Below are 20,102 nucleotides of genomic sequence, written 5' to 3' on the forward strand. Positions count from 1 at the left end.
TTAATAATTGACCTAGTGACCTAGTTTTTGACCAGAGATGACCCATATTCACAAATGTCTATAATACCATGCTGACAAAATTCTGACTATTGTATTTATGACCTCCCGTAAGAAATTTTTCGCCCGGAATCGACACGTACTCATATTATAAGTTCCGGGCGGAAATTTTTCCAGGCGTACTTTGAATAATATAAATTAAGTGTTTGAGGTGGAACCCGGCCCGATTCCGGCCGGGTTCTTGGGGCGAATATGTAAATGAGGTGGGACGGAATTCAAATTCCGGGCAAATTTTAGGCTACGGGCGGATTTTCATATTAATCTTGAATTTTAGTTATGGGCGGAATTTCAGATTACGGGCGGAATTTCAGAAGTTGACGGATTTTCAGTTACAGGCGGAATTTTATTTTACGTGCGGATTTTCATACAGATGTAACATGAAGTTTAACTGATTTTAATTTTATGTGCGCAATGATTTATAGGCGAAAAAATATTTAAAAAAATGAAATTAAAAAGAAAATGTGAATAACTATACTAAAGCTTGCTCAATTTATTCTGCATTTCAAATATCAATAACAATATAATAAAAGTTACACTATATTATCATATTGGATATAAAGTATAATTCCAGTCACTAGAACACTTCACAGTAGAATGAGTACTTCCCTATTGTTCATCAATCTATTATGTGTCAACTGTTATCGCGCATGCATGGTTCTTTCAGTGGTGGCTCGATTTAATTCTTCAGGGAACTTCATGGCAGCATTTTCCGTCAAAGCACATACTCTGAAACAAGACATAGTTTTGTTATTCAACGGAAACCACAAACTTTCTTCATAAGTAAACCGAAAGTTGTTTTTTTTCAAAAAGAAAACACCGTTATAAAAGGCAGAGTTATGAGAAGAGTGCTATAATGCTGAACTCTGTGTATGGTAAACTAAGGCTTAGGTAGATTATTTTGCACAATGACCTGTAAAAGGGTAACCATGAGTCTTGACTTCTGTCTAATGCTTATATTTTACGCAGTCATACCTAAAATGGTATTTATTAAACTACATTTACTTGTAATACAGTATCTACCTTGAAGTATTGCCAGTGGTCTAGCATATTCTTTGTTTCCTCTCGAGGGCGGAGCTGCCCAATACCTATCTCCCTTGAGTTCGCCAGTTTAATATTGGTGAATACTTGGTCAAGGAGGTCGTACACCAAGTAGTCTCTTTTTGTCCTTTTTCGCGGAGCATTGGTGTATATTTCGTTCTTTAAATCCCACAGTGACGTAATAGCCTCACCTCTTAAAAAGTTGAAACCTTGGAGTGTTTGCTTATACTGTATATAATAAATGATACAAAAACACAGTTTTAATGGTATCCTTTTATTGAATCTGTGAATTTCAGATTTATTTGATATTATTGTATAATTTACACTCCTGAATTGAAACTAAAGATAACCCTGTAACACATGCTGTCAACAATTACAGAAATGAAGTCACACGCAACATGCTGCTAATACAAGGCTGGCTTAATTGTATTTAAAATAAAATCTTTTTGAAGTAAGTTTTTTGAAGAATTTTTTTTTTTACTTAGTCACAATCTTCTGGGCTTGAAAATATATATGCCATTATAGCATCACTACTATATGGTTAAACAAAATTTGAAATGTTTCTTGCAGCACACACATTTAAATAGTTAAGCGTTGAATGCGGGGCTCGTTATTTTCTGATAAATATTGTTCATTAAACATTTCGTTAGTGACTGAACTTTCATGGATGGACTCATCAATGTAACACCGACTCCTGTAACAACTGTTTGATTATCCTCTGTTATTTGTATGACAATAAAAAGTTAAGACCATGCTTATGTTTCGGGAAGCCAGAAGACGTGATGACAGAAGGTCATGCAACATTGAAATGTATTCTTACCACATCAGAGTTGCCTAGGGTTACAGGAGTGGAGATGGTTGACATGAGTTTTCTTGCGAAGTTGACCTTCTAGGTTGCTCCGATAACTGTAAAAATAGATTGATTAATTGCAACAATTACCTTATAACAGTTAAAAGATTATTTAATGGTTTACAAAATCCATATTATTTTAATATAACTGTGTTCTCATTTTTACCCTTAACCCTTAAGCTGCTGATGGCGATTTTAAAGGCTTTGCAAACAGCTTGGAACCAGACCAGACGCCGAGTAACTCGGCGCCTGGTCAGGTTCCAAGCTGTTTGCCACTCAGTCATTATATCCCCAAAGTTTTAAGTAAATTGAAAGAAATTTAGAATAAACCAGACGACATTTTTGAGCAGACGACAATTTACCCAGCATGCAAAGGGTTAACATTATATAATATCTATGGTACATGTGTCAAGAAACATGATATTGATACCCAACAAAATATTTTGTAAAACATAAAGCATTCATAATCTCACAGAACTATTCCTCGATGCAAATCGAACAAAATAGTTGAAAAAGTAAGAAACAGACAAACACAATATCAGAACCAGTCCTGGTAAAACGAGTAATAGAAAAGTTACCTCCATCTTTATGACCACGTACCACTTCCAATTGTTGCTGTTGATTATCCACCAGTCTTACACAGCATATATGCATTTTATTTCACGATTCAAAATTCATAAGAAGTCCGCGTGATTTTCATCAATCACGGCTTAAGTTTCATCTTTTGGAAAATACACACAACACATACAGTTTTAACCATAACGTTAGTCACACAAGGTCAAATGTTTTCTTAATAACAAATTTTAGTTATGCATTGTTAATGACGGACCGAAAGCGCTGTACAGGTATGTCTATCAGTAATGGTTTCCGTGTGGGCATCTTGAGAAACACATGACCGGAATAAATAAAGGTTAAGGTTCGCAGAAGGAAATCTGACAAGATTGGTGCAAGATAAGGCGAGTTTTTATTAACAGCTGGATCTTGTACCCCATAGATAGCCCTTGAGGCTTATCAGTGAGTCAAATATTGTAGCACAGTATTTTACACAATGGCCTTGAGTCGAGTGGAAGTTAATTATTTATAGGCGACTGGGCCGAGGTTAGCTCAATTGTTTTAAGTGATTAATGTTGTAACATCCCAACAAGTGTCATAAGTAACATTTAAAGTTGACTTTAAAGTTCATTAAAAATGAGTGTAAATGTATATCATGGGTTCATGTTTTTTTCTTAATGATTTTGACTTCCCTTTGTAGTTTTATATTTTTTTGAATCTTTTATTTGAATACAAGGAGGATTCAGTGTAAAGATAATAACATGGAAGATGTTTACCTTTTACCTCGCTATGTGAAATGTAAATGATGGGATAAAGGGAACACAAACAATTCAATAATTTCTCATGACATTCGAATGATTTTGGATTTGTTGGCTGAAAACATTAGGCTAAGTTCGAAATTACGCTCCACTAAAATGTTAAAGTAGGATATTCCGCCCCAAAGGTTGCATAGAAAATCCGAAGTACGAAATTCCGTGTCACACAAATGTTAAAGTATATAAATACGCCCGTAATTTGTTTACGCCTGGAACTTAGAATAATTTTACGCCAAGAATCTACAAGAAACATGAATTGATATCGGGCGGAATAATTATTCCGTTTATACACCAGGCAGAATTCACTGATTCCATGCCAATTCCGCCCGGAAATTGCACCTTTATTTCGTACGGGCTGTTACAAAATTGAACGCAAAACTGTTAAAGACGTCTGAACACTCTTCCTCCTGCCCAGCTGTTGCCAATCTATAACCCAGTATTTTTCAATGAAAAATCCGGGTTAAACTGTCTTATAATTGACAAATGACTTATATTTCCTTATGTAAGTTGGCAATATTTACACTCAATGGGTCATTAGAAATCAATATATTGCAATACAGTGGGGTAAAAAGTTGGTAAGCTAATTCTTTGTTCCAATAAAATTATAGAATAAAGTCTTAACAAATCATGGCCTTCTGAGATGCAATCAACTGATTTTGAACGACGCTTGATCATGGTATAACCCTTAGTACCTAGCTGTGACAGCAAGATCTGTTTGTGTGACCTCAGCAGATGAATTCTTGTAAGCCTTCACCAGTTTGCTGTATATAGATACAGATTGGGTCTGAAAAAATGTTTTCAAGAATGTAAGTTTATCTGCTGAACAACAACAACATTCAATTAAATGGATTTCATTTGAATTCCATTGCGAAGATGGCAATCAGATGAATCATGATTATTTTTGTCAATCTTGGCTGTAAACATGCCCAGGATGTTCTAAATTGTTTTTCCCTAGTTCAGGCTTAAATGGCTGTTTGCTAGACAGGTAATTGTTGGCCAACAATCTATTGCTGAATTGACTGTTTGCTGGTAAGTGTTTGTAAAGTTTATGTTGAAGTGACTGTTTGCTGGTGCTTGTTCACAGAGTTAGTGTTGAAGTGACTGTTTGCTGGTTTGCCTTCACAGAGTTTATGTTGAAGTGACTGTTTGCTGGTTTGTGTTCACAGAGTTTATGTTGAAGTGACTGTTTGCTGGTTTGCGTTCACAGAGTTTATGTTGAAGTGACTTGCTGGTTTGTGTTCACAGAGTTTATGTTGAAGTGACTGTTTGCTGGTTTGTGTTCACAGAGTTTATGTTGAAGTGACTGTTTGCTGGTTTGCGTTCACAGAGTTTATGTTGAAGTGACTGTTTGCTGGTTTGTGTTCACAGAGTTTATGTTGAAGTGACTGTTTGCTGGTTTGTGTTCACAGAGTTTATGTTGAAGTGACTGTTTGGTGGTGAGTGTTCACAGAGTTTATGTTGAAGTGACTGTTTGCTGGTTTGTGTTCACAGAGTTTATGTTGAAGTGACTGTTTGCTGGTTTGTGTTCACAGAGTTTATGTTGAAGTGACTGTTTGCTGGTTTGTGTTCACAGAGTTTATGTTGAAGTGATTGTTTGCTGGTTTGTGTTCACAGAGTTTATGTTGAAGTGACTGTTTGCTGGTTTGCCTTCACAGAGTTTATGTTGAAGTGACTGTTTGCTGGTTTGTGTTCACAGAGTTTATGTTGAAGTGACTGTTTGCTGGTTTGCGTTCACATAGTTTATGTTGAAGTGACTGTTAGCTGGTGTGTTCACAGAGTTTATGTTGAAGTGACTGTTTGCTGGTTTGCGTTCACAGAGTTTATGTTGAAGTGACTGTTTGCTGGTTTGTGTTCACAGAGTTTATGTTGAAGTGACTGTTAGCTGGTTTGTGTTCACAGAGTTTATGTTGAAGTGACTGTTTGCTGGTTTGCGTTCACAGAGTTTATGTTGAAGTGATTGTTTGCTGGTTTGCGTTCACAGAGTTTATGTTTAAGTGACTGTTTGCTGGTTTGTGTTCACAGAGTTTTATGTTGAAGTGACTGTTTGCTGGTTTGTGTTCACAGAGTTTATGTTGAAGTGACTGTTTGCTGGTTTGTGTTCACAGAGTTTATGTTGAAGTGACTGTTTGCTGGTTTGCGTTCACAGAGTTTATGTTGAAGTGACTGTTTGCTGGTTTGCGTTCACAGAGTTTATGTTGAAGTGACTGTTTGCTGGTTTGTGTTCACAGAGTTTATGTTGAAGTGACTGTTAGCTGGTTTGTGTTCACAGAGTTTATGTTGAAGTGACTGTTTGCTGGTTTGCGTTCACAGAGTTTATGTTGAAGTGACTGTTTGCTGGTTTGTGTTCACAGAGTTTATGTTGAAGTGACTGTTTGCTGGTTTGTGTTCACAGAGTTTATGTTGAAGTGACTGTTTGCTGGTTTGCGTTCACAGAGTTTATGTTGAAGTGACTGTTTGGTGGTGAGTGTTCACAGAGTTTCATGTTGGGGTGACTGTTTGGTGGTGAGTGTTCACAGAGTTTATGTTGAAGTGACTGTTAGCTGGTTTGTGTTCACAGAGTTTATGTTGAAGTGACTGTTTGCTGGTTTGTGTTCACAGAGTTTATGTTGAAGTGATTGTTTGCTGGTTTGTGTTCACAGAGTTTATGTTGAAGTGACTGTTAGCTGGTTTGTGTTCACAGAGTTTATGTTGAAGTGATTGTTTGCTGGTTTGTGTTCACAGAGTTTATGTTGAAGTGATTGTTTGCTGGCGAGTGTTTAAGGAGTTTATGTTGGAGTGACTGTTTGGTGGTGAGTGTTCACAGAGTTTATGTTGGGGTGACTGTTTGGTGGTGAGTGTTCACAGAGTTTATGTTGGGGTGACTGTTTGGTGGTGAGTGTTCACAGAGTTTATGTTGAAGTGGTTGTTTTATGGCAAGTATTTGAGGAGTTTATGTTGGAGTGACAGATTGGTGGTGAGTGTTAACAGAGTTTATGTTGGGGTGACTGTTTGGTGGTGAGTGTTCACAGAGTTTTATCTTGAAGTGACTGTTCACAGAGTTTATGTTGGGGTGACTGTTTGGTGGTGAGTGTTCACAGAGTTTATTCTAAAATGACTAATTGGTGGACAGTGCTCACAGAGTTTCTGTTGGAGTGAATGTTTGCTGGTGAGTGTTCACAGAGTTTATTATATAATGACTAATTGGTGGACAGTGCTCACAGAGTCTATCCTGAAGTGACTGTTTGGTGGTAAGTGTTTACATAGTTTATGTTGGAGTGACTGTTTGGTGGTAAGTGCTCACAGAGTTTATGTTGGAGTGACTGTTTGGTGGTGAGTGTTCACATAGTTTATGTTGAAGTGACTGCTTGCTGGTATGTGTTCACAGAGTTTATGATGGAGTGACTGTTTGCTGGTGAGTGTTCACAAAGTTTTATGTTGGAGTGTCTGTTTGCTTGGTAGAGTTCACAGAGTTTATGATGGAGTGACTGTTTGCTGGTGAGTGTTCACAGAGTTTTATGTTGGAGTGCCTGTTTGCTTGTAAGTGTTCACAGAGTTTTATGTTGGAGTGCCTGTTTGCTTGTAAGTGTTCACAGAGTTTATGATGGAGTGACTGTTTGCTGGTGAGTGTTTTCTGAGTTTATGTTGAAGTGACTTTTTGCTGGTGAGTGTTCAGAATTTATATTGGAGTAAATGTTAGCTGGTGAGTGTTGGTGGTAAGTTCTCAGAGTTAATGTTTTTAAGTTGAAGTGACTGTGTGGTGGTGAGTATTCACTGAGGTTGTGTCAGAGTGACTGTTTGGTGGTGAGTGCTCATGGAGTTAATGTTGGAGTGACTGTTTTGTGGTGAGTGCTCACAGAGTTTATGTTGGAGTGACTGTTTGGTGTGGAGTGTTCACAAAGTTTATGTTAGAATGACTGTTTGGTGGTGAGTGCCCACAGAGGTTATGTTGGAGTGACTCTTTGGTGGTGAGTGTTGACAGAGTTTATGTTAGAGTGATTTTTTGCTGGTGAGTAATACTTATTTCATGTTGGAGTGACTGTGTGGTGGTGAGTGCTCACAGAGTTTATGTTGGAATGACTGTTTGGTGGTGAGTGTTCACAGAGTTTTATGTTGGAGTGACTGTTTGGTGGTGAGTGTTCACAGAGTTTTATGTTGGAGTGACTTTTTGGTGGTGAGTATTAACTGAGATTATGTCAGAGTGGTGAGTAGCCCCAAAAAAGTCTTGCTAAAGCTTCGATAAACATTAAAGCTTTAAGCTTAGCTAAAATACATAACATAATTTGCCGCAAGAATCGCAGAGTTCCTGTAGTAAAAAACACAATTTTTGAAGAAGAATAGTTCATAGTTGTCAATGAAATGACTGTGTGTTGGCCAGAAATAATCCTACCTTTGCCTTACTGGTGATTTGGTCTGGTTTTTTAACGACTGTGCTGAGTGTAAGACTGAGAGCATTTACTATCTGTGCATCCTTTGCATCTATCTCACTCAGCTTGTTGATTACATGGCCGCGTACCTGGACAGCAGAACAAGATTGGTTTGACAGACAGTTTATTATCAAATGTCAAACATATGAATCCACATTATTTATAGCTTATTAAAGACATTTTGGAGGGCTTTAAATGAGACAACACCAGGCAATTAGAATATGTAGCCAATTATTTTCTTGTATGAGTTAGAAGAAAGCAGCAGCCTTTCTCTTTACTTTCATTGGTCGAAATTAACACAAGCCCACATTAGCCCTGCACTAGGAAAATATCTTCTGCGCTTGCTCAAATTCTGAATTTTATATAACAAGGCTTGTTAAAAACTTTGATGCCAAGCAATAGTACAAGAATTTGGGGCTTGTTCAACTTAAAATTACTCTTAAGTTAAGCATTGTCTTCAGTTTTGCTGCAATGTTCATACTAAGTTTCATAATATTGACTAGCTCGCCATCAATCCTAACAAAAGTGATTGGTTAGAAACCATTATTCTAATTTTAGTAACCTTGACCCCAACATCCTCAAAAACAATTTCAAGCTAGCTATTGACAAAAGCTAGCTACCCAAGTTTCACCACTATCCATCAATCCTAACTTAAGTTATATGGCGTTATATAAGTTTATCATAACATATGAGTATCACTTTTAAAGATGAGTTTGATGTATTGTATGTAAAATTATTTATATGACTATGCTGCCAGCAGAGCTATTGAAAGTGTTTTCTTAGTTGTTAGCGGACTGTGCACGAGAATTTTGAGTAATCCCCCTAAGCCAATACATTGTTTTTAGAAAGGCCATGATAATAATCTTATGTTAATAGTTCAGATTTTTTTTCCTTTTTATCTATTTATAAATCTGTATTTATTTATTTATGAATGCATTTATTTGCTCACTAATATATGCAATACACTTATTGTTGTGTAAGTCAGATACAGTTCCATGTTTTTTCTTCAAAAGCGTCCTCTAGCAGATGCAGGAAACGCAGCGTTTCGGTAGGACGAACACCAACTTTATTCTCGGTTTCGCCTCGGACAAAATTCGTGTTCGTCCTAGAGAAACCGCTTCTTATGTCTGTAAGAGGACACTTTTGAAGAAAAACTCAAACTGTATCTATTACTTACCTCTGCAGTTTGTATTGTATGTTTAGGTTGACCTGAAGGATCAGGTGCCTCATCCAGATTTATCATATGTACACAGCTTGTTAATTTATGTAGTGAATCTGTAAAAAACAGATCAGGAGATGTTTCTGTTTGTCTGCACCTTACTAGTCAACATTATGTAAAAAAAAGTTAAAAGTAAGAAAGCTTTACAAAAACATGTTTGTTTGAGGTTACCAAACCCAGGAAACCAAATAAAAACCACCAACCCTGGAAAAAAAGAAAAAAAAGAAGCCTTCTCATTATGAACACAATTTTTTTTATAGATATATTATTAACTAACATTATATTTTTTTTCAGAACATAGCTCCATAACAACAGCAATATACGAGTGACATTTGCAAAAAAGAGGGCTATTAGCAAAAACAAGAGCCGTCGTAGTACAGCGCGCTCGACTACGCCGCTTTGACTAAGAATACAATAACGATGTAATAATACCAAGTTTGGTCTCTTTATGTCAAACCTAACTAAAATTATTTGATACCCAAGGTGACATTGATGCTGCCCTCCCACCAGCCCACCCAAACAATGACGCAAGTCATTCAAATAACTTGATTTCCCATTATGAAAATGTGGTTAAGAATATACAAATTCAAAGGAAATTTTAAAAAAATCAAAAAAAAATCAAGGGCCATAATTTGTATTTAGGCTTAAATTAGAGTTATGTTTCTTGTTGTAAGATGGTCGTAAATAATTTTGAATTTTATTAAGTGCATTTAATGAACGGTATAGAAGTTTTTTTATTAAAATCCCAACTTGCCTTTAACTTTTACTTGCCTAAAACTTTAACCTAAGTCAATCAGGGGCCATAACTTGTATTATTGAGGATATGGAGTTATGTAACCTCATCGGGTGATGGTCCTAAACAATTGTGTGAAGTATCAAGTCAATTTAACAAAGGATATAGAAGTTATTAATAAATATCCCAACCTGCTCTAAAACTTTAACCTAAGTTCCATAGTCAATCAGGGGCCATAATTTGTATAAAAGAATAATATGGAGTTATCTAACCTCATCATGTGATGGCCCTGAACAACTGCGTGAAGTATTAAGTCAATTGAATGAATGGTATTGGGGTGAGTAATATAGCCCACCTATTCTTCGAATAGTCGAGCTAATAATGTCTTAACATATAGCATATTTGAAAAATAAATAAATCACAACCTGCCCTACCTAATAATTTGGGGATATTACCCTTAACAAACAATTATTCTTTAAGGCCTTAACAAAAGCGTCGAAGAGGGAACTTAAATGCTTGTCTTCTTTTTCATTTGAGCAAGGGGCAGAACTCCATAGGAAAGCAAGAGTTATCACTCCTCCTGTATGTGAACATAATTGTCTCTTGTAACATGTGTACAAAGTTTCAGCTGAATATCTAGAAGTGATGGTTTTTAGAGTTTGCCAATAATTTTTTGCACAAAATCGCTGATGGCGACAAGACCTGGCCCCAATTTCTCGAAACTTCTTAAGTCCCTTATAACAGGATTAAGCTAATCTCACTATTTTTGTTGTTCTATAAAATGTGTTATATTTGCTTCTTCAATAATTTTTTAGAAATTATGTAGGAAAATTCTGTATGTTTATCAGAATAAACCATTTTTCATTTATCAAAATCCATTTTCAGTATGTATTTTGGCTAATTGAAATAAGCGACTTAAGACTGTTAAGCTTAAGAAGTTTCGAGAAATTGGGGCCAGGGCTATAAGACCCCAAAAACTGGAAAGAAGATTTTTTTTAGCCAAATACATTGTCAATATCATTTGCACAACAATGTTGCCGATGCCGACAAGACCAGGGCTTTTAATAATAAGACCCCAAAAACTGGACAAATTAAGAATATTTTCAAGACACAAGAAATTTTGCATGAGAAGATCCTTACTGTACAATGAGTCTGAATCATTAAAAGACAATTCGTTTGTGACATCATCTATCTTGTGAACCATTTCTTCAGTTAACGGGGTGGATCCTTCACCTGTTCAATTATAGTTAGAAAACATGCTTCAATATACAATGGAAACAGCAAGGACAGTCCAGCCAAGCAGCCAATCAATAACACACCAACTGCCATGAATGTGAAACTGTTACAAAACAAATAGCTTTACACCGGATAATGTTTTGTAAAATTGGGAGCTGGTTAAGAGACAATTTATGGATGACACTGTGAAAATGTCAAAGTGCCAAAGTTTTTTTTTTTAATTTGGTCACCTTTAACAAGATTAATTATTTTCAATGTATACGGGCGAGTGTCTTTTTTCGTTAATTTGGACCCCAAAAAGGTAAATTTGCTACTGAAGGGGGGTGGCATAATTGTGCCTTCTCCCCCTGGGTTACATTTTAAAATGAAAAAGCCGTAATAATGAAAGAGTTCACTTTCTTTATTGGTTTTTAGCATTTAGCAAAAATTTATGACTTTTTTTGTCATTTGAAAATAGTAGTCTGAATTTATGCTAGGTTTGAAATTAACAATCTGAATGAAAAAAAAAATGTGGAAATATCAAACCCGTGAAAAATCTAAATAGCCTAAAATGGCTGTCATTTTATTTTATTAAGTGGCTATACAATAGTGTGTGACATCACTGCTTTACACCAAATACCTGCAGTATAATTAAGTGAATATATGCTCACCAAATCACCTGCAGTATAAGTGAATAGCATTGTTATATATATATGCTCACCAAATAACCTGTGGTTTAAGTGAATAGCATTGTTATATATATATATATATGCTCACCAAATAACCTGTGGTATAAGTGAATAGCATTGTTATATATATAAATGCTCAGCAAATAACCTGTGGTTTAAGTGAATAGCATTGTTATATATATGCTATGTATATATTTATATAAATACAAGCATACACATGCTAGTTACTGAACTGCTAATATCCTGCTGCTTGTTTCCGTCCTAATATAGGAAACATTATTGTTCATACATAGTACATTTTATTTTTTTACTGAGTATATTATGAATATAAATATGACCTGTGCTTGAAAGCGTGTTTCCCACACACGTCGCCGTAATATGTAACAGCGTAATGAAGTTGCAATATGAAGTCTTCTCTGTGTTTACCGGACATCAGCACCAAGTCCGTCATATACAACTGCTCCCAATATTTGCCATCACCTCTGAAATGGTTACAGCTTATTCATATAACTTATCTCAATATAGCTAAGTAATTAATTTATCACTAAAAAAAAATGCAAGTTGACCTACATCTACAGGCCTTTTTATAGTTCCAACGGGTCTGACTATTGGACCATTTTCCTAGCATAACATATGATAATTTTCCCAATCTGTAGAAAAAAATCCCAATCAATAGTAAAAAAAACATAATTTTTTGTATATAGTTAAAAAGTAATTTTACCTGAAATGGTATATTCAAAATCCTGATGAATTGTGTGATGTTAAGTTTTGTGGATTATTGAATTCAGAATTCAATTTTCATCATATTCAGATTAGTATATATATGCAATATATATTGTCATGATATTTATACTCACAGATTGATATTTCAGCCATTTCAGGTCTTTTGAAATGGAAAAGAAACTAATATTTCAATAATTTCCTCGTTTACAAGATACAGTAAAGCTTGTTCTTTTAACTGTAAAATTTTCGAATTTTTTATCTAAAGCAAGTTTTTTTTTATCAAAATGGAATATTTCATGACACAATTTTTCCCAAAATGTCTAGGGTCTTTTTTAGGGAATGTGTTTACATGGTTGTCTAATGAACAAAAGGACTAGCAAACTTGCAATCACCAATGTGGTCCTCAGAGCCACATGTAAGTCATGTTGAGCGATCAAGTGGATTACGTCCGAGTGCTGGAGTTGTGCCCTAACCTGAACAACTACAAATCACCCAATAGCATGCTCATAAGCAATTTAAATTAATAATAACTTTAATGCTGTTAATAAATAACTTAAAGCTGCACTCCCACAGATTGAATGTTTTTATATTATTTTTTGTCTTGGAACTAGGCAATTTTTGCGAAAATGCATGGAAAAACAGTGGTATAAGACTGCTGACAAAAAATCAGATCGCAGGTTTTCAATGATATGTTCAAAAATTAATGTTTTATGCATTTTTCTTAAAGCATAAATCATTAAGTTTCTAACGTAAATATGAAAAATTGCTATCTGATCTTTAGTCTCAAGTCGTATGTAACTGTTTTTCAGATATTAACACAAAAAAATGGCAAATTCCAAGACAAAAAAGATGTTAAAACGGTAAATTTGTGAGAGTGCAGCTTAAAAGATGCATTGGCAGGATTTACTCGGGAAATTGCTTTCAATTTCATTCCCAAGGAAATATGCTTACCTATACCATCTGTGAGGATGCTCAGTTTGTATTGAACAATGACAGGATCAGGACAGGCAACTTATCACACAGAATATCGAATTGCTCCACCACAGTCAGCCCTGAATATGGCACTGTGTGGCAGTGGGTGTCATTAGCGACCGTAATACTCTTCCAGGTCTGATAAGCCGATTCTGGCTTCCATCGTTGAATGTAACTTAAATACAGAATAATATACAAGAAATCACATACAGAACAATGAGATTTAAGGGGCTTTTCCAAAATGCATCTGACAGACTGGATTTTGAGAAGTGTTATCTGTCAGTTTTCTAGTAAAAGTCACAATGACTGTTATCTTTGACCTACTTACTGCAAAATGAGAAGAGCAGTCGCAGACTGCCATATAATTTCCCAAGCTAGTATCAACTTCGCCTTAGAACAAGGACTACAATTAAACAATGGACAATAACTAAAATGATACTGCAACCAGAGTTATGTTTTTTGTGCAATGCACTTCTCCTAAATGATATCTATCTGAATAGGAAGTTTGATGTAAATACCTCAAAGATTTTTCGAGTTATGCTGGGGAAAAGATTTCAATGACTCACATAATCCTATACCATCACAGCTAAATTATGTGTCAGTCACTGTAGTATAAAGTGCACCACTGATTTATAAAGAGCCTTTCGATTAACATCTTATATGCAAGGTTAAAGCCTGTTACCTGTGACATAAACAGCCAAGTAGTCCCAATGCGCAATATTTTTCGCAGGTCTGTCAAGAGTGATTGTGTCCAAGTTACTGCTATGTTGAAGGACATGGAAATCACAGTTCCGGCACTCCTCCATACTGAGACTTTGTAAACAATGTCGCACACTCCATGTGTAGGAGACAACTGGGAGGTGGCAGTCAACACATACAGCCTTCAGAGTAGTCACTGTGGTTCGTGTCGTGTACGGGTGACCCTTGTCTTTTGATGAACTACAGAACATTACTGAGAATTACAAATGCATACTTAAGCACTGACTGTGTATCATTATGTATGCTTCTTCAGGGGGAGGAATTGCATGACTTACAGAGATTCTCACATGGGTCACCAGGGTCAAAACCGATATATATATATATATATATATATATATATATATATATATATATATATATAAACATAGAAGTAAATGATGTTCATATCTGAATAACTTTTTTGACAGAAATTATATGAAAATATTTCATAGCCTATAAAAGACTATGCTGTTTTCTGCTTCTGCACTTGTGAAATATTGAAGATTTGCTTGTATTTAACGATGCAATTCTTGGCCGAAATTTCAACACGATGGAATTTTGTAGAACGTCAATGCAATGCTGTGTGCGCCGTGATTCTCTGTTTTAAATGCATTTTCTTAGTCGCAAGTAATATCTAAGAAGTCAGACATGTGCTTAAAAGTTAGTTTTCTTCATAAAGTCACATGATTCCTCACCCTGTTCTAGGTAATTTTGAATGAATGCTTTCACAGACATTCGAATGTATTTCAACAACAGCTTTGCTATTATAGCCCGTTATAATCAACAAGAAACAGAATATTAATATTTTGTTAAAGAGGAACTCTTACTCTCAAATAAGATTGATCACAATAATAACCATTTTTTTAATAAACCAAAAAGGATAGATAAATGTCGAAAACACAGTAAATCTTTTAGCATTCACCAATCATTTAGTATTTGTACGTTTTCAGCTTTTAAATACACGGCTACAATCTTGTTATCAGTAATTAATATTTCCATAAATGGATTATTTAGTAAGTAGTTAAAGGATTATAACTCAAAATTTATGTTTGTAATACATGTGTATGTATTGATTTTGAGTAAGAGTGTCACTTTAATAATATAAGATAATGACATATTAACATATATTCAGATCTTAAAAGATTGAATTGCTACAAAGGGTTCAGAGCTTTTGTTTAATTATTTATTACCGCCTGTTCCTTGCAAATTGGGTAAAAAAGTTGACTTTAGGAAAGATACAAAATCAGGCCAAAACAGCTAATATAATGGCAAATATACATGTTTTCAATTTTGTACGCATACATTATGCTGTGAAAGAGTAAGTCTTGTCAAGATTATGTTTATTTTTCAAGAAATTCATTGCTTTTTTATTTATTAACGTAGTCTGCATTTATCCAATTGGGAAGAAAAAAATTGGGGGGGGGGGGGGGGGAGGTGAACATTTTTAGCAAGGGGAAACAGCCTTTAGCAGTAAATTGCACCAAAAAAACCCACTTGGGTTACTAATGTATAAAGTCAAACAAGTAAGTAAGTTTGTCGAAGACATGCCTCCTGAATGCTGCTTTGTCAAAAGCGTATGAAGATTGAATGAAGATGTTTTAATAGAAATACATTGATTATTAAGTGAAGAGAAACATTATATTCTTAGAATTACAGAATCAATTTTCATCAGACTATTAACTGTGACCTTACTTTTGATCTACTGACCCCCCTCATCTCCTGGTTAAGTGCAACCAAGCACTAAAGCTTTGTTGTCCTACATCAAATTTTTAGCAAGTTATTGTGCTACTAGGTTTTCATAAGACAGTTGACAATGACCTTGACCTTTGACCTTATGCCCTTTAATAAAAAGGAGTCACACACTGCCAAGGGAAACCTACTTCTTAAGTATCATGGATAGGGTTTAATCTGGGCAGACACTAGTTTTCATAAGACTTTTGAAAGTGACCTTGAACTTTGACCTAAATTGATAAAGTCACCTGCTGCTCATAAGACCAAGTTTTTGTTGTTCTTTTGGGCCAAATTCGGGCCCTAGAAACTGTTTCATCTCAATGTCTATTAACATACTGACCTCAAAATCGATAGGTCTACTGCTGCTCATGACCTACCTGCCTTTTATGTTTAAAGCTAGGGGCCAAAACGTTTCTTTAGTTATTGATTGGGAACCATGGTGATGGATGAACAGAAAGTCTGAAGGTTCTCTATCCTGCTCTTCAGGGGCATACATATCAGTGCACTCTGATCTATATGTCAATGTGGCCTTGCCTGATGGCATCACTAGTGCCCTAAAATCTATATGTCAAAGTGGCCAAGCCTGATGGCATCAAGAGTGCCCTCTGATCCAAGCATCAATGTGGCCAAACCTGATGGAAGCACTAGTGCCCTCTGTTCCATACATCAATGTGACCTTACCTGATGGAAACACTAGTGCCCTCCAATCCATACATCAATGTGACCTTACCTGATGGAAACCCTTGCGCCCTCTGATCCATACATCAATGTGGCCTTACCTGATGGAAACACTAGTGCCCTCCAATCCATGCATCAATGTGACCTTAAAAACATGGCAGCAAGAGTAACGGTTCTTGTGCACTGCACTTGCCCTCAATGAGATCTATCTAGCTATAAAGTTTCAAGTTGATACCTCTTATATTCTTCAAGATATGCCCCGGACAAAACTAACAAAGGGCAATAACTCTAAAAAATATGGCAGCAAGAGTTATGGTTCTTGTGCACTGCACTTGCCCTCAATGAGATCTATCTAGCTATGAAGTTTCAAGTTGATACCTCTTATATTCTTCAAGATATGCCCCGGACAAAACTTTAAGCATGAAATTAACAAAGGGCAATAACTCTAAACATATAGATGCAAGAGTTACGGTTTTTGTGCACTGCATTTTCCCTCAATCAGATATACCTACGGAATAAGTTTCAGGTTGATACCTCCTATAGTTTACGAGATATGCCACGGACAAAACCTAAGCAAGAAAATTAACAAAGGGCAATAACTCTAAAAATATGGCAGCAAGAGTAACAGTTTCTTGTGCATTGCACTTGTCCTCAATGAGATCTATCTAGCTATGAAGTTTCAAGTTGATACCTCTTATATTCTTCAAGATATGCCCCGGACAAAACTAACAAAGGGCAATAACTCTAAAAATATGGCAGCAAGAGTTACGGTTCTTGTGCACTGCACTTGCCCTCAATGAGATCTATCTAGCTATGAAGTTCCAAGTTGATACCTCTTATATTCTTCAAGATATGCCCCGGACAAAACTTTAAGCATGAAAATTAACAAAGGGCAATAACTCTAAACATATAAATGCAAGAGTTACGGTTTTTGTGCACTGCACTTTCCCTCAATCAGATATACCAACGGAATAAGTTTTCAGGTTGATACCTCCTATAGTTTACGAGATATGCCACGGACAAAACCTAAGCAAGAAAATAAACAAAGGGCAATAACTCTAAAAATATGGCAGCAAGAGTTACGGTTCTTGTGCACTGCACTTGTCCTCAATGAGATCTATCTAGCTATGAAGTTTCAAGTTGATACCCCTTATATTCTTCAAGATATGCCCCAGACAAAACTTTAAGCATGAAAATTAACAAAGGGCAATAACTTTAAAACTAAGAAAGCAAGAGTTACTGTTATTGTGCACTGCACTTGCCCTCAATTAGATCTATCTACATATGAAGTTTCAAGTTGATAACTCTTATATTCTACAAGATATGCCCTGGACAAAACTTTAAGCATGAAAAATAACAAACGGCAACAACTCTAAAATATGGAAGCAAGAGTAACAGCTCATGTGCACTGCACTTGCCCTCAATTAGATCTATCTACATATGAACTTTCAAGTTGATACCACTAATAGTTTAGGAGATACACCCCGGACAAGCGAAAATGGGACGCGGACGCAGCCGCAGACAAAAGTAACCCCTATATGTTTGTCTTTTCAGGCGACACAAAAAGTATCTATCTTGAGAGTGACTCGACTACTAGAACTTGTTGATGGCTTATTCTATTGGGGGGGGGGAGGATGGTGGGGGGGGGTTCGGAAAGACTCATCAGATGCTGGCAGCTTTTTAATAACAAAGCTGTCCAATAATTTTACATTGTTCACTTTGTATATTTACCCTCGCCATCAGGTAATTTAATGACCACTCGACAAGCACGCTACAGATTTCATTAAGTCTATAAGTATTAAAAACAATAACATTATAAATTTAAAATAAATAAAAGCAACAGTAAATATAGCGTGGATGTTTTCGACCATGAAATATATCCATCAACGAAGTCTATTCATTTTGACAGTTGGGCGGAAATATATTCAATGGTTTACAGATTTTACATATAATGCGCGAAAGCGCTAAATTTAGCCAATGATTGAGCTAGGCGATTATGTCATTTGTATTCACTTTGTATTATGCACGCCTCGGAGCATCCCTGGAAGATTCAAGATAAAACTCGGCCTTTTCCGTATTTGTTATATTTTGAAAACTTACTAGAGCGTGACTCTGTACTGTCTTCTTTATACTGGTAGTGTTAACATGCCACTTATAGGCTGTTTACACTCTACTACGTTGCGGAGTTAAGTTCATGTTATTCTACTTTCCCTTTAATATTTTGTGGTCTAGAAAAAGCCACTCGCAGAATTTTGCAAGCTTGAATAAAGGTCACTCGCAATTTGCAAATGTTGCTCGCATTTTGCGAGTATGCAAGTCTAAATTCGAACCCTGTGATCCAAGCATCAATGTGGCCAAACCTGATGCAAGCTTAAGTGCCCTCCAATCCATGTATCAATCTTGCCTAACCTAATGGCAGCACTAGTGCCCTCCAATCCATGCATCAATGTGGCCTTATCTGATGGAAGCACTAGTGCCCTCCAATCCATGCATCAATGTGGCCTTACCTGATGGAAAACACTAGTGCCCTCTGATCCATACATCAATGTGGCCTTACCTGATGGAAACACTAGTGCCCTCCAATCCATACATCAATGTGACCTTACCTGATGAAAACTTAAGTGCCCTCTGATCCATACGTCAATGTGGCCTTACCTGATGGAAACACTAGTGCCCTCTGATCCATGCATCAATGTGGCCTTACCTGATGGACACACTAGTGCCCTCTGATCCATACATCAATGTGGCCTTACCTGATGGAAACACTAGTGCCCTCCAATCCATACATCAATGTGGCCTTACCTGATGGAAACACTAGTGCCCTCTGATCCATACATCAATGTGGCCTTACCTGATGGAAGCACTAGTGCCCTCTGATCCATGCATCAATGTGGCCTTACCTGATGGAAACACTAGTGCCCTCCAATCCATACATCAATGTGGCCTTACCTGATGGAAACTTAAGTGCCCTCCAATCCATGCATCAATGTGGCCTTACCTGATGGAAACACTAGTGCCCTCCAATCCATGCATCAATGTGACCTTACCTGATGGAAACACTAGTGCCCTCCAATCCATGCATCAATGTGGCCTTACCTGATGGAAACACTAGTGCCCTCTGATCCATACATCAATGTGGCCTTACTGGATGGAAACTTAAGTGCCCTCTGATCCATACATCAATGTGGCCTTACCTGATGGAAACTTAAGTGCCCTCTGATCCATGCATCAATGTGGCCTTACCTGATGGAAACTTAAATGCCCTCTGATCCATACATCAATGTGGCCTTACCTGATGGAAACACTAGTGCCCTCTGATCCATACATCAATGTGGCCTTACCTGATGGAAACACTAGTGCCCTCTGATCCATAAATCGATGTGGCCTTACCTGATGGAAGCATGTATCAATGTAGCATCCCCTTATTGAAATATTTGTGCCCTCTGATGAGGCCTTACCTGATTAAAACATGTTCCAATTCAGCCTTACCTAATGGAAACATGTATTAAGGTAGCCTTACCTGATGGAAACATTAGTGCCCTCTGATCCGTGCGGCAGTAAGTCACAAACAGCTGAAAAAGGACACAAAACAATACTGTATAAAAATTTTTATTATTCTGCTCATTAAAAGGAACTTTTAAAAAATATAAAAACAGATGCATTTAACTTTTAAAATTTGATGCAGTATC

The 20,102-nt window shown here is 36.4% G+C and overlaps 1 protein-coding gene across 1 annotated transcript in view; it reads right to left on the reverse strand.

Annotated features, from left to right (window-relative positions):
* Positions 1–20,102, reverse strand: part of LOC128226665 (uncharacterized) — a 43,996-nt gene that overhangs the window by 20,504 nt on the left and 3,390 nt on the right. Inside the window, exons 3-8 of the mRNA XM_052936647.1 lie at positions 19,934–19,985; positions 13,949–14,205; positions 10,808–10,900; positions 8,893–8,990; positions 7,679–7,804; positions 4,005–4,096 (exon numbers count right to left, since the gene is read on the reverse strand). Coding sequence (XP_052792607.1) covers positions 4,005–4,096; positions 7,679–7,804; positions 8,893–8,990; positions 10,808–10,900; positions 13,949–14,205; positions 19,934–19,985 — 718 coding nt within the window. The remainder of the gene's footprint in view (positions 1–4,004; positions 4,097–7,678; positions 7,805–8,892; positions 8,991–10,807; positions 10,901–13,948; positions 14,206–19,933; positions 19,986–20,102) is intronic.

Source organism: Mya arenaria, chromosome 1, assembly GCF_026914265.1.
Source record: "Mya arenaria isolate MELC-2E11 chromosome 1, ASM2691426v1".
NCBI classification, from domain to species: domain Eukaryota; kingdom Metazoa; phylum Mollusca; class Bivalvia; order Myida; family Myidae; genus Mya; species Mya arenaria.